The sequence below is a fragment of the Actinia tenebrosa genome, unplaced genomic scaffold (genome assembly GCF_029948245.1).
Source record: "Actinia tenebrosa isolate PJP-AT-01 unplaced genomic scaffold, QUT_ActTen_1.0 PGA_scaffold4__44_contigs__length_22323623, whole genome shotgun sequence".
In the NCBI taxonomy this organism is placed as follows: Eukaryota; Metazoa; Cnidaria; class Anthozoa; order Actiniaria; family Actiniidae; genus Actinia; species Actinia tenebrosa.
The window spans coordinates 3,025,877-3,040,443 of record NW_028292581.1 but is presented as its reverse complement, the minus strand read 5'-3'; the positions used below and the strand labels follow the sequence as shown (position 1 = coordinate 3,040,443).

General features: G+C 37.0%; 3 protein-coding genes across 4 annotated transcripts in view; 1 reads left to right on the top strand and 2 right to left on the bottom strand.

Moving 5' to 3' along the window:
- The window catches only part of LOC116301811 (uncharacterized), a 12,339-nt gene extending 5,706 nt beyond the window's left edge, over window positions 1-6,633 (bottom strand). The window contains exons 1-6 of the mRNA XM_031710931.2: window positions 6,017-6,633; window positions 4,821-5,006; window positions 3,632-3,825; window positions 2,954-3,254; window positions 1,716-1,928; window positions 281-500 (exon numbers count right to left, since the gene is read on the bottom strand). Of these exons, the coding sequence (XP_031566791.1) occupies window positions 281-500; window positions 1,716-1,928; window positions 2,954-3,254; window positions 3,632-3,825; window positions 4,821-5,006; window positions 6,017-6,419 (1,517 nt within the window). The 5' untranslated portion in view covers window positions 6,420-6,633. The remainder of the gene's footprint in view (window positions 1-280; window positions 501-1,715; window positions 1,929-2,953; window positions 3,255-3,631; window positions 3,826-4,820; window positions 5,007-6,016) is intronic.
- On the top strand, window positions 5,848-13,233 carry LOC116301814 (aladin). Of its 2 annotated transcripts, XM_031710935.2 has the most exons (18): window positions 5,848-6,088; window positions 6,811-6,915; window positions 7,045-7,187; window positions 7,481-7,536; window positions 7,674-7,765; window positions 8,160-8,206; window positions 8,293-8,359; window positions 8,633-8,664; window positions 8,796-8,855; window positions 9,037-9,120; window positions 9,237-9,357; window positions 9,636-9,757; window positions 10,099-10,159; window positions 10,340-10,433; window positions 10,687-10,854; window positions 11,433-11,508; window positions 11,895-11,979; window positions 12,490-13,233. In XM_031710935.2, the coding sequence occupies exons 3-18, from the start codon at window positions 7,069-7,071 to the stop codon at window positions 12,607-12,609; spliced, it is 1,404 nt and encodes a 467-aa protein (XP_031566795.1). In that variant the 5' UTR covers window positions 5,848-6,088; window positions 6,811-6,915; window positions 7,045-7,068; the 3' UTR covers window positions 12,610-13,233. The 2 variants fall into 2 exon arrangements, with proteins under 2 accessions (XP_031566795.1, XP_031566793.1); XM_031710933.2 differs by lacking the exon at window positions 5,848-6,088 and having other exon boundaries at window positions 6,722-6,915.
- On the bottom strand, window positions 12,446-14,567 carry LOC116301815 (putative aquaporin-10). Its single transcript, XM_031710936.2, has one exon. It carries the CDS (start codon window positions 14,500-14,502, stop codon window positions 13,561-13,563), a length of 942 nt encoding a protein of 313 aa, XP_031566796.1. The 5' UTR covers window positions 14,503-14,567; the 3' UTR covers window positions 12,446-13,560.

The window sequence follows — 14,567 nt, the reverse complement described above, 5'->3', positions numbered from 1 at the left end:
GTCTGACAGAAGACGGATCGTAGATCTGTAGGTTGTACCCCACTTGTACCCCCGTTACAACAACGTCAAAACAAAAGGGGACGTAGCCCTAAATATGAAATATAGCGTATAGACCCTTTGCATGTGACGTACATTGAAAAGCGGCTCCATCTGGGAGAAGACAAAACAAAAGAAATCCAATCTCCTGAGAATTTGACCCTATTGTTTTGTCTCCCGGATTGAGCTCGGTCCAAAGTGCTGCAAGAGGTCTATTTAGACGCCAACTAAAACAGTCACTTACTTGTCCCATTCCTCGTTCTTTGAGTCTTCCAGAACAAAAACCAAGTCAAATCTGCTAAGTAGAGGGCTAGCAAGCGCGATGTTGACGGCTAAAGACTCGTCAGGGTCGTATTTTCCTTTAGGGTTAGTAGCAGCAAGAATACTTGTACGTGTTTTTAGTTTGCAGACCATGCCAGCCTTTGCTACACTGATAGTCTGTTGCTCCATCGCCTCATGAATACCTGATAAAGTAAAGTTTGTATGATTGTGAAATAATGAGGATATGTGATCACGCGCTGGATAGAATTGATATGTCTGATGAATCAAACACACCAGTTTCTGATCATTCGATTTTGACCCGTGCTATTCGTTTTCCTACCCATTCGATTTTGACCCGTGCTATTCGTTTTCCTACCCATTCGATTTTGACCCGTGCTATTCGTTTTCCTACCCATTCGATTTTGACCCATGCTATTCGTTTTCCTACCCATTCGATTTTGACCCGTGCTATTCGTTTTCGTACCCATTCGATTTTGACCCATGATATTCGTTTTTCTGACTAATCGATATTGACCCGTGCTATTCGTTTTTCTGACTAATCGATTTTGACCCGTGCTATTTGTGTTTCTAATTATTCGATTTTGACCCGTGCTATTCGTTTTTCTAACCATTCGATTTTGACCCGTGCTATTCGTTTTTCTAACCATCCAATTTTGACCCGTGCTATTCGTTTTTCTAACCATTCGATTTTGACCCGTGCTATTCGTTTTTCTAACCATTCGATTTTGACCAGTGTTATTCGCTTAATTAAACCATTCGATTTTGACCCGTGTTATTTGCTATATCAAACCATTGGATTTTGACCAGTGTTATTCGCTTAATTAAACCATTCGATTTTGACCCGTGTTATTTGCTATATCAAACCATTGGATTTTGACCAGTGTTATTCGCTTAATTAAACCATCGAATAACTCAGGTTAAAAATCGATAATGTGAAAAATCGAATAACTCAGGTTAATTTTCGAATGATTATGAAAAATCGAATAATTCAGGTTAAGAATAGAAAAATGCAGTGGTGGTAACTTTTTACTCTAGAAAATGACACGTGGTGTAAACGTTTTCAGTCGTTTCTACATTGTCCATGTTTATTACACCACTTTTGTCACAAAATGAGAATATAAACTCATATCAAAAAGTGAATTAACCTCTGTAATGTATGGGTGCTAAGGTTTGAGTCGAAACAACACATGTACTTTGATATTCTCTTCATTAGTTAGTAAAATAGAGTGTATGGACCTTAGGAAATGTTATGTGGTCTGAAATAGCAAAACGTTTCCCCTCCCCCCCCCCCCCCCCCCCGAGAACATCTACTACAGTAAAATTAAAATTAAAATTAAAATTAAAATTAAAATTAAAATTAAAATTAAAAATATTTTTGAAGTCATTACACAACTTACTTCCTCTATCGTGTTCCCTGATGCTGTTGAACTCATCAATACAGCACAACCCACCATCTGCCAGTACCAGCGCGCCTGCCTCCAACTGCCATTCCCCAGAATCCCGCACAGCAGTAACGGTAAGACCAGCACTTGTAGACCCTATACCTGTAGTAAGGACTGATCGAGGGATGATCTTGGCAGCATACTTGAGAAATTGAGACTTGCCAGTGCCTAAAATAAAACGATTAATGTAAAGGTTGATGATATCAAGGTTGATTTGCCGGAATGAAAACGTGCCGCACAACTGTATATATCTAAGCCTCGGGAAAAGTGATGTATCACATGAAAGCTGTGCTAAAATAAATAATAAAATAACTTATTGGTTGGGAACGCGTGCTTTATGAGAGCACACAGCACGTGCTTGCACTTTCAGTTGCGTCATTCCTATCCAAAATAACGGCTATTGTAATTTGTATTTTACAAAAGAAATAAAAAACTTGCTTGCTGTACTGTGTGGAGTTATAAAGCGCCTGGGGATTGGCAAAACATTCGAGAAGTGTCGAGAAGCACTCCGCTACGCATCGTGATTCTCCTAACACTTTTCTCGTGTTCTGTCAACCCCCGCATGCTTTATAACTACACACAGCATGCGCGCGCGTTTTCTATCTCTTCGTCAATAGTGGGATATTGTAAATCGTACCTTCTGATTGGTTAAGATACTAGTAATGTATCATATAAAGGCTGCGCTAACTTAATAAATGATACAGACAAACTAGTGGAATATCATAAATCGTATTTTCTGATTGGCTAACGTACTATTGATGTATCATGCATTATAATTAAATAAATAATACAAATTAGTAAAATATCATAAATTTACGTTCTGATTGGCTAAGGTATTCTTGTGACGTATCACGAAGGCTGCGCTAAAATTAACCAATAGAATAGACAAACTATTCGAAAATTTTTATACTACTCGAAATGTTTTGTGTTTGATTACTGAACCTGGATATCGAAAGTTGCCGGCTATTGGTCTGACCTTGGCGTGAGCGTGTCCGCGCCGTGCTTATGTCGTGTTCCGGGTATTTGATTGAATGGAGAGTTCATTCTCGGCTCAAGCAATATGATTGGTCTGCCGTATCCCTTGCTGTGTCACGACCGTGTTTGTGCCGTGAGCTTTTCACAGTCATACGAAAACTGCTCAAATGCAAATGTCCTAATTGTTTAAATGAACACGAACATGTCGTGGAGTTTACCTGGGTCTCCAACCATTAGCATGTGAGATTCTCCACGAACTCGGGTTCCCGAATTATCGATTCTCTGTACGCCTCCAATCAGCACTAAGGTAACTGCAAGTTTAACTGCATATAAACCATACACTTGAGGACAGAAACTTGCCAGAATGTGGTTCCTCCCAGTAAGTGGAGCATTTTTATGTCGTCTCCAAAATTCATCAAATTCTTGTTTAATTTCTTCTGTTAGTATGACACCTGATCGCTGCTCGTTGTTCACAGACACGTGGTTGGCTTTGAAGACCACCTCGAGATCACACTTCACCTAAAATGTCGGGTTATGTACATATGTTTAAATCAATAGTCCATTTCACAGTTCCCTGCGCTATCTTGGAAGGTAGCTGTGTCTTTGCACCAAAGCGAGATGAACGGTGAGCTTGTAATGATAGAGACCTTTTTAACACCTTGAATTATTCACATGTCTCTATCATTGCGAGCTCACCATAAATCTCGCTTCGATGCAAAGGCACGGCTACCTTTCAGGATGGCACAGGGAACTATGAAGGGGACTATTTCCTTGATGTAGTTCTAAGGTTTTCAGTATATATATTTTCGTTTAGATACACTACAAGCACTCAATATTCTATACAACTTTCAACTCATTTTGATTTGATAGTTATAAAATTAATGGAGTTTTCCTACCTCTGGTATAATTGGTCTCCATCTCCTCATCACTACTCCGCATATCGTGACATCATCACCAGCTTTGCAGCAATCCACCAAATCATCCTCTAGCACCACCCACATTGACCGTGGGATTGTCCCAACAGCTAGCTTCTGTACCTGCTCTTGAATCTTCACTTCCTGGTAGTCACGACATCTTGTGGGTACTGAGCCTGTTACATTCAAGATTAAAAATAACATGACGAGGTCAAAACATTGGTCCGATGTATGGGCTTATTGTACTGGTTCAGGTAGTGTACCCCCTTGTGCTTAGCATCATACGACATGTGAATTTCTATAGAGAAATATCTTATCATACCAACTAGCATACCTTACAAAAGACATTACATTACAAATTTCTTTTGGATTCAAAGATGTTTGATTACAAATTCCAAGATGTTTGGGATGGGTGATGTAAATCAACCAATTATGGGGCTATCAAGGTTTATTAGAGGGGGATGCACTAGAAACCCTGGCATTGAGCATCTTAAAACATGATGAAAAAATTTTTTATTGGGTTTTACTCAGCTTAAAAATGCAGGAAACATTCCTGAATAGACCCCTTGCATGTGACATCAAAGCAGCTCAATAACAATCTCATGAGAATTGGAAAGCTATTGTTATGTCTGTAACAGGTCTCCCGGGAAGTGGAAATTATGGTGGGTTTAAGCCCGTGTAGGTCCCAAGGGAGAGGGTGTAGTGTACTTAAGAACAGAGCCATGTGCGAGTTGGTGGAAGTTGGGGATCTTGGCTGTCAAAGCGGTTGTAGGAAACTTTGAAAACTGAGAACGTGCAGTGTTCTACTGAACTAAGTAATTGAAGTGTTGAAACCGATAACCAAAGCTGAATAAACCAGAGGTTACATGTCCTCGAAATGGAGCTGCATTCCGATGCGCTGCAAGGGGTCTCTACACAGTAGTTGTTGGTGGCATGATTTCTAAGATATTTTTGATTCCTAGTATATTGATGTATAATTTTGCTCTTGTGGAAAGCATGCATAGCGATAGTGAAGCCATGGGGACTTCAGATTCTCTCCCCCTGCCCTCTTTTCACAAGGATGCCATTTTATTTTGACTTATTTTTGAGCTCTGTTCTGTAGAAAAAAAGGGATTACCCCCACACCTCCCTCTAAAAGTTGCTCCTTTTTACTCTTACATCAAAGTCTTACCTGTTTCTGAGAGCAATGTGAACTTGGTTGAATTACACTCATCAGAAGATGGACACTTTGTTGGTTTTGGAATAGCATAAAACTGTTCCATGTCTGCCTTGACTGAAAATATATGCTTGCAGCGTTTACAGATATACTCTTTCTCATGCTCTAACATTTTGATGATTGATACTCTAATGACTGTGCCTGAATGATATAAAACATTTTTATAAGTCTTGTTATGTTGGTGCCAATAAAACTGATGAGCAGATTTGTAGCACCACAACAAATGAAATTTTGGTGCATGTCAATCAAAGTGTTACCATGACGACATTATTGGGGAACAGTATTTTTTGAAGGCCATGTGCATATTTATATGGAAAATCATCTGACTGGTGTACATAAAAACCTACTTTATTGGAACAACAACTTGCTTGATTTTATTGAGAATGATAATAAGCAAGTTATCCTGTATTGGACTGCCTTGAAAAGACCATGGAAAAGGTGTGACGAGATTTTTGTCATCTTTTTGTTTAAATTAAATAATTTAATAAAATAGATGATCATTTTAGTTGAGTAGTATAAGTATTTACAGCCAGTAGTAATTTGAGTATAGAATAATGCATAGCAAATGAAATGAACAATGACTTTTACATCATTAATATGTAAATGTGTATATTTTATGTAAAATCATAAAACTTTGGATCATCGTTTATCTCTGCAAAGCATAAAAAAATTGGGATGGATACCCACACTGTGCATAATAAAAAACTATTCCTTAAGAAAATACTAAGCCTTAGATTTACTAGGTTTTCAAAGGGCAAATACATGTAACTTCTACCCTAGTTAATTCCGTGACCTTTTCTGCCTTTCAGTGGGTCATTTGACTTGCTAATCACATCCATGCATGTATTAGCTTTAAGACTAGATTTCAGTTTCAATTCTAAATTACCACGTAATAATCGTAATAAATTTTTGCTCATGAACAAATTATTGCAGGGAATTCTGCAATTCACAGAATATTTTCAGCTTAGGCACACATTTTCCCCATTTGATTTCAGACTATGCATCATTCCCTTGAGAATAATATTTTTGTTTTGCCCTATATCAAAACTAAAATATCTTCTCAAGCATTATTGGAAAACAGAAGAATGATATGTAAGGGAATGATGCATGGTCTGAAATGGGAAAAACACCAACATATCATTTTGCTTTACCTGAAATTGCCAAGAATTTCCCAATGTCTGACGACTTGGGTATAGTATTTCTCTTCAGCTCAGGACAAACTGGTAAGTTTGAAAGTCGAACATGTAGATTTGGTTTGAAAGACATATTGGTTGGTGTCTCTGTATCTTGCATGATTGTCATTGCTGCTTGGGCCAGTGCGCTGTCAAACAGAGGCATCGTCTTCGTTGGCTCAGCCAATAACCGTTGACTAACATGGATATTGGAATCAAAAAGTTCTAATGTGTTGACTACAACAGAAAAGTGCTCTGATGTATCATCTTGCAAAAGTATGTGTCTAATATCTTTTAGATGATGTTCTTCCAAGAAAGACTGTAAAACAGCGATAGTTTCTTCATCATCGTCCTCAGCGTCATCACCTCGATTCTCCTCCATGTTGCGTGCAATGTCTCAACGTTCACACAAGTTTACTTGATCTCTAAAGCCAAAAGAGAGAGATTCCTTGTTCCCGTATAAAATATTTGCTAAATTTTGTCATAATGAAATAAAATTATTGACTTCTGAACAAAGCAATTATGTATTTTTGCGACATTTTTAGGAAAAGTTAAAGTTAGAATTTGTTGTTCCCGCCAAACAGCAAATATTAGCAGGCGTCACTAGGAGTTGAACGAGAGAAACTGCACTCTACTTGAGTGAGTCCTTCTCGGCCATCGAAGAACGCCTGGTGTTAATTGTAAAACCCGCCATATTTCGTTTCGGAATGACAAAGATGTGGTAGCTATCTGCGCATTTCAAGAGCAGAATGTCTTTGATTGCTGTTTTTCAGGATCCTCCAGCTTCTGGAGACGTTACTCTTTGTGAATATAATACGCAGTATGTGTCTGAGGATTTTGAGCGAGCAGATCTCAAAAAACATGTTCCAGCCACTCATGTAAGTTTTGCGCCTTTTATCTGGAAATTCCGGAAAATGATAGTCAGTCCTACTTGTATTATAAAATGGCATAGCCTGTACTATGCATTTGTGTGTACTCCGTGCATTTATGGTTTTTATTTTCTCCAGGGTCTTGATTATCCAGTGATCAATATGGATAAAGAAGGAGTTAAGACGGCAAGAAGTTTGTCAAAATCAGCTGATGAAGACTGGAATCCTTTCTTAGCATGTTCAGAAGAAACAAATCTTTGGAAAAGGTTGTTTCATGCCTTGTAAGTAAGCAGTTTTCTGGATAGGGTAAATAACTGAGTTTTTTATGGTTGATGTATGATGGTGATGATGATGAAAGTGGTTTTAGACCACCAAGTGGTGGTGGTGATAGTGGTGGTGATAGTGGTGGTGATAGTGATGGTGGCAGTGATGGCTGCAGTGATGGCAATTGTTATTGTTAGTTAATCACATCATTGTTAATGCACTTCGTTAACCAACTGTTTCTTATACAGACCTCATTTGATAGCATAGGAAGAAAGAGAGATACAAATTTATGATTTTGAATTTTTGTTAGAACATCAAGAGGATTCATGGGAATGGTTCAAGAACTTAAAAAGAACAGAGATGAAGGTAAAACTCTGATATTTCAATAAAAAATAACAAAATTAACATTTAAATGAAACTTAGGAGTACAAAATACTCAGCATGTAGTGTGCACGTGTATAGCCCCTGTTGGTCAAACATGTACAATCTTTGAATTCCAACAGCACCCCAGTGGCTGACATTTCTTGGCAATGGTGTAGATTCTATATCTGGTTTCTGTGGTTCTTTATATGGCAAAGCCTTCCCACATCTTAATGTAAGTACAGACTGTCTGAATAGATTTCAATTTGTGTTTATCTAAAGGAATTATTAATACAGAGTATTTCAAAAAAGGTTGGTGAAGATTTTGTTACATATTGCACAGTTGGTAGCTGAAATGTATTATATTCATATGTAGATAATGCCAGGACTCTCAAAGAAGAAATTATGTTAGTTTGTGAAAATTTCATATTATTGTGACCTTTTGCTGATTGAGTTCACATAATGCATGCAGCTTGGGCTTGGTATACAAAATGTAACATGCAACAAAACTTTCACCAACCTTTTTGATACAGCTGTATACAGTAATATGTCAGTTAAGTGTTAATATCTGCCATATGAATTCATGTTATTGTTTATTTGCTAATTGAAAGACAATTTATTCATGTCAGCTTTCAAGAGAAGAAATGATAACAGCTTTTTCATCCATCTCTCACTGGTAATATACATACCTTCTTAACCATTCTTATATGGCTTATTTTCAATGGCACATTGATATGCAATAAATTCTTTCAATATTCAAAGGCCTAGTTCTCCTATAAGAGCATTTGGATGGCACCCTCACATCTCGAAGTTTGCAATTGCTTGGCAGGTAACATATAAACTCAAAATCTCTAAAATTAATTGAATTGAATAAATCCATTAATCATTCTGAGAGTGCAGGGCCCCTAACAGGTTTGGCATCCCAATTGATAAGAGAAAAGGTCAAAGCCTGAAGGAAAATTCTTGAAGCACACAGGAAAGGATAATGGTAGTTTAAGTCATCAAATGAGTCTTCACCATAGTAGCAAAAGTGATGAATTGGAAGCACCCAATTTCCCAAACTATTTTTTGCTTATTATTGCTTTTGTGAACTATTTTCTAGGATGATCATATTAAAGTGTACACCCTGAAAAGGTTAGTTTGCACCAGTTACAATTAAAAAATGATAGGTTTTTCTTTTTTCTACTTTCATTGTATAACCTTATCAGTATACCTTCCTCTTTTTTACTAGTACCTTTAGTAATTTATTTTATTATATTTGTTAGCAATATTGTTCCACTACTAAAGCACAGGCAACAGCAGGCTGTTACTTGTCTTGCATGGAGGTAAAGCTTTAAAGGTTTAGCTATTTTGTCATTAGATTATCTATCAAGGAAATATCATGTATTGACATTCACTGTGCTTTCATATTGAGCTTAAGTAACCTTAGACACATCAATTATCACTTATTTCAGTCTTCACAAGCCAAGGCATTAACTGTGTACATGTATGTCATTGCATTCACAGACCTTTATCAGCATCAGTGCTTGCTGTAGGTTGTAATACTGGTATCTTTATATGGACAGTAGACCCAACATCACCAGTCACTAGGTGAGTAGAAATATATGTAGTATCCCTTAAGATTACAATGTCACATCAAAGCCATCATGAAACATTCCATCAAAGTTTATGCATTTTTGGCATCTCTTTTTTTTACATGTATATAGGTTAGGCAGCAGCTCAGTTCGGCACCTTTCCCAACCATGTCATAATCCTGTTACCTCTATTTCATGGAGTCCAAATGGTCAGCTGTTGGTGTCTGGCTCTCCAGCAGATAGCACAATGATGGTAAAATTATTACCATTCCTTGGATATACACTCTTTGCATTCAATTTTGCACTCTTTGAAAGCACTCAAATATCATACATGGCAATATGCTGTGTCCATCAAATGCATACGTATAGCTGTATCATTGTGAGGCTTGCATTTTATGTGGTATAATTTATACATTTATGTAAAGTCCTAAACTTTGGACTTAAACTGACCACAGACATACATGTAAGCTCATTTAGATAACTAATAAATGTACTAACTATTATATACTTTACTTTATGTACCGGTATTAGGTTTGGGATGTGAACATGGAAACAGCTACACCTCTTTACAGAGCTGGTGGAGGAATCTCATTAACATGCTGGTCTCCTGATGAAAGAAAACTCTTTGTTGCTACCCCAGGTTCAATGTTCAGGTGTGGAAGTTCAGCCATCCATTCTAATCTGAATAAATTGATAAATAATGGATGGATGGATAGATGGTTTGATGGATGGATGGATGACTGAATGGATGAATGAATGAATGAGAATAAATGAATGAGAATGAATGAATAAGAATGAATGGTTAAATGAATGAAGTGTTAAGACAAAGCATAAAGTTTAACTCTTGAAACTCAGTAAAATCACCTATTTTCATATTTTTGTCATTGATTCTTTCTCTATCAAATTAATCTTCTTCAATCTCTCTTCTATAGAACTCCAACTAGTTGTCAACATCTGAAATAAAAACATAATATTTTTTTTAATCAAAATATAGAATTTGGGAAGCTCAGACATGGACTTGTGAAAAATGGTCAAATTTGGCAGGAAGGTGCAAGGTGACAAACATATCAGTCCTTGAATTTCTTGTTTGTATTATATAGTATATTGTCTGCCATGTACATTGAATTGTTGATGGGCAGAACGGAATTTGAATATTGTATACTACCTCACATTCTAGCTAGCTAACCATTAATTATCCTATTTTGATCTGACATTTTTAATATTTGAATTTTCAGAGTGCTTGTTGGAGCCCAGATGGCAGTATCATTCTCTTTGCTGTTGCAGAGGAACCAGCTTTGTATTCCTTGAAGTTCATTAGTCATTTTGCAGGTAACTCTAAATATTCCACCTGATAGCCTCAATATGTCGAGTGCTAGACTTGAGCCCCTAGAGTCCTGGCTGAGGCATTTAGATTTTTTCTTCAATTCATGATAACATTTTCCTTATTTTTTGTTGTTGCATGGTTTAAAATAGGTCACACTGTACAGTGAATCAGCCATTGGTGTGGAAATGGCTGTCAAAGCTGCAAACCTAACACCTCATATATTTTATTTAGCCATTTTTTCTGCATGGTTCTAAATAGGTGACACTGATGTACATGGATCAGCTATTGGTGCTCAAATGGCTGTCAAAGCTGCAAACTTATCACCTCATTGCTTTAATAATGGAGATGATTCAGTGACAGTCGGAGGTGTGGTTAAAAGCATGGCATGGGATCCTCTTGGGGAGAGATTAGCTGTTATTTTTGAAGGTTAGTGTGTCATTCACTGGGATAGGCTATAGATCTCTTTACCTTGGGTGTAATGCTTTCCCATTTCAGACCATGTGTTATTCTCTTGAGACTAAGATTCTTTGTTTGAGTTGTATTCAATATCATATCTTCTCAACATGCACAGCCATTAAACAAAGAAATGATTCTCTAGGGGATGATACAGTCTGTGTTGTGTTTTGAAGGGTTTGGAAAGAATATAACAGCTTCAAATGGGAAAACAGTACGTCCAAAAAAGGTCTATTTAGATGTCTGATGACCATTACACTGATTCTTGAAGTGAACTTTAAAAAACAGTATATGGCTAGCTGTATACAATGTAGCTTGGGAAAAGCTGTTTTTGCTGGCTGCAGAACATAAGTTTCCTTTAATGAGAACCGAGAATCAGGGAGGATCTGAAGTAATATTGAAGCTTCAGCTGTGGTTTAGGGGCACCTGAGAAACCCCCATAATCTATGTTATACATGAATAATGCAAATCTAAAAAAATATCCTAAAGTTTTTAAAGCAAATTAAATGTCATACTTATAAATGCTTTACTTGAAACATTTAAAAACATAGATGATGATGGCAAAGCCCAAGAAATAGTTGCTATATTTAAGACAAGACTCAAGCCAACATTTGAAGTTATTCCAAGGTTTGCTTCTGAAACACTATTATTTGCAACATTAAATAATCATAGTATCTTTGAGGCTTTTGCGTTCAGACATGAAATTAGATGTAAGATTACTTGATATCAAGAACAATAGTGACTCTGACTGCCTTTACCATGACAACTGCATCAGAGAACAATAGACATGTCACTCATTTATTGCTTCATAGTCTCTTACCATGCTTTGTTTACATGTACGTGCTTCACACATTTTTATCATCATTCTGATGAAGGCCATCACTAGTTATAGCTGAAACATCATGTTCTTAAAAAATCTATGGGATTTATCCGTAATCTTACATTTAATATTAATAATAATCATAATCATTTCTTACTTTAATAAACATCTCTGGTAATTTCTTTCTCAACAGTGGTTTTGTGAGAGGACCTCCTGATTCCTTTCCTGAACTAGTTGCATTCCAACAGAACTTTAGTAAAGGAGCTCTTCTAACTGTGGTAAGACTTGACATTGCAAATCTCTAGGCATTGAGCCACTTTTTTCACTAACAAGGGTTACTTGGTGTTAAAACTGGCATACAGTACCCCCTCCTAAGTGACACCCATCAAAGATTTTCAACATGTGAATAGATTTTATTGGATGTATGGTCTGCCTTACCATGAGCTAAAGAGATTCAACACTTTTGCCAATAACCTGATTGAAACAACCTGTGAGTTGATCAAAGTCAGAGCACAGCTGATTCATAGATCAAATAGGAATTTAGCATGTTAGGTGTTGCAAAGGGTGGAAAAGTTAAGAAACTGAAAAAAAGCCTCAAATAGGCAAGGGATAGACCCACAAACACTACTGCCTCATATATGATAGCAAGTCCAGGAATTGAACCCAAGACACCAGGGGTGAGAGTAAAGAACATGTCATTGCTGTTCCACTCTTGATTCCCTTTGTTGTCTAAACAGTTAAGACTAAAATCTAAGACTAAGTTTTAATCAAACTTGTTATAATCATAGGGATGGTCAGATGGAAGCATTACCTTTGTTCCACTGTTATTCACATCAAGCAAAGACACCCACCCAGTTAGCCATCATGCTCAAAATGGAGTATTCACTAATGGTACAAGGATTAACTAGATATGCAGTGTAGTATTTAAAATTTAGCGCTAGCATAATATATATGTGTAAACAGTGTTTCCCTCAAGTGAAAAAATGGCAGTTAAATTGTATTTCTATAACTGAGTCTGAAGCTTATAGTGGGGGAAAGTTGGTTGTGTAATGATGGTGAGCCTTAACTCCCTTCGGCTTGGGAGGGATATGTTTCCTCATTATCAGACCACATTACTTCTTTGTTTTTTGGTAACATTGGAGTAGACTTAACAAACAATGTTATTCCCAAGAGAATGACAAGACAAGTATCTATTGATTTACACTGTTAAATCATGTTCGATCACCCTTGTGGTACTGCAATTTAAAGGCGAACGCGATCATGGTCATGTGACAGAGTTTTGAGTGTTACGTACAGTACAGTATAAGACAACAATCTTATTCCCATAAGGAAGGGATATTTACAGCTGACAGAGCAAAATGATGAAAGATATGATTTTATTGCATCACAACTATGATAATATTTTGCTAATAAATAAATGTATGAATGAAACTAAGTGAACTTACCAGTTAACAACCAGCAATAAGTGTATTTTTGTGTAAATTTAAAAGATTTTATAAATAACGAATAAAATCGTCATTAAAATGTTATAATTTATAATTTTTATTCTACATATTTTCGTTTGTTTCTTATTTTTTAATTTATGCATTTTTTTGCGAAAATTATTTATAATTCTATATGTTAAAATTTATTTCCCCCGAGAATCGAAAAGACAATATCGTATCCTTTCCATGCCATTTGTCCAGAACAGGTCGTATTGCATCTAATTCATAATTTATTTTTATAACTGATATTGTTTATTTGATCTTTTCGTTTGTCAAATAAGCAGCTAAGTAAATTTATAGCAGAATGTAAAGCTTTGAACTACTATATTTGTTTTGACTGCAGGCTGACAACAAAGAGCATGTAACAAAGTTTGCTTATTTCTTCGCGGCTCCGTAGTTTGTCTTACGCTGCCTTGCCTTGGTATTAGACACACTAACGCCATTAGCTTTCCCATTAGTGACTTTTCCATTTTGTGAGGCAGCTTCATTTGAAACGGCGTGTTTCTTACGTTTCTTTAAGATAGTTTTAGCGATAGCAGGAGATTTACGTTCGGGTTCATGTAGCTTTGAGTCGATAGCGATAGCGATGAGGGTCCCAAAAATAGGAGCTATCCAAAACACGAAGAAATGCTCTAAAATGTCTTCTTTTGCGTCTGTAAAAAGGAAAGTGTGGACAGTGGCAAATACTGGGTTCATCCAAACCCCCGTGGTACCAGTTAAAGCATAACAAATCAACACGCAAGCGCCGGCACGAACCAATGGATTAAACTTCCGAAGGCCTCCTCGAGTTAGGAAATCAATCATGGTCAAAACAAACGTTGCCGTTATTTCTATTGAAAATCCAACTAAAACAGAGACCTCAAGACTCGATGATAAGCCTCTGCTTAGCTGTTTGAAGTGGATTTCGCTTGCTGTAGATTGCCATACGAGTTTCATGAAAGGAAAAGCCAACAAAGCGCCAGTTAGCTGAGAGCTGACTTTAGTTACAAAATCTACAACCCATGATCGACGTACATCTCGTCTCACGATTCCTTCAAGCAGTCCACACGGATTTGCCGCCTTTCTGTCCAGAATATACTCTGAGTTCTTCAAGAAGAGGAACGTAAAACTGAAGATAAATCCAAGTAAGTTGCTGTAGTATTTCCCAATGACCGCGATTTCGAAAACGCCAGCAGAGAACTCGAATGATGAAATCAGTTCACCTACATAGTGGTGGTGTGGTGACCTACGAGGGATGATCTTTTTTAGAAGGAAGCGTACTGTTTCACCGAGGACAAAAGCTCCTATAATCGCCGTAAATGACCAAGCTAATGGCATCTTGCTTCCATTCCTTGTGAGGCAGAGGCTATTTCGCGAGACTCAAAACGACATCCCGAAAATGA

Coding starts and splice junctions, on each gene's coding strand:
- LOC116301814 (XM_031710933.2), top strand. CDS start 6,787: ATGTCTTTGATTGCTGTTTTTCAGGATCCTCCAGCTTCTGGAGACGTT. Junction 8,207..8,292: donor TTTTCATCCATCTCTCACTG/GTAATATACATA, acceptor CAATATTCAAAG/GCCTAGTTCTCCTATAAGAG. Junction 10,160..10,339: donor ATTTGGCAGGAAGGTGCAAG/GTGACAAACATA, acceptor TTGAATTTTCAG/AGTGCTTGTTGGAGCCCAGA.
- LOC116301815 (XM_031710936.2), bottom strand. CDS start 14,502: ATGCCATTAGCTTGGTCATTTACGGCGATTATAGGAGCTTTTGTCCTC.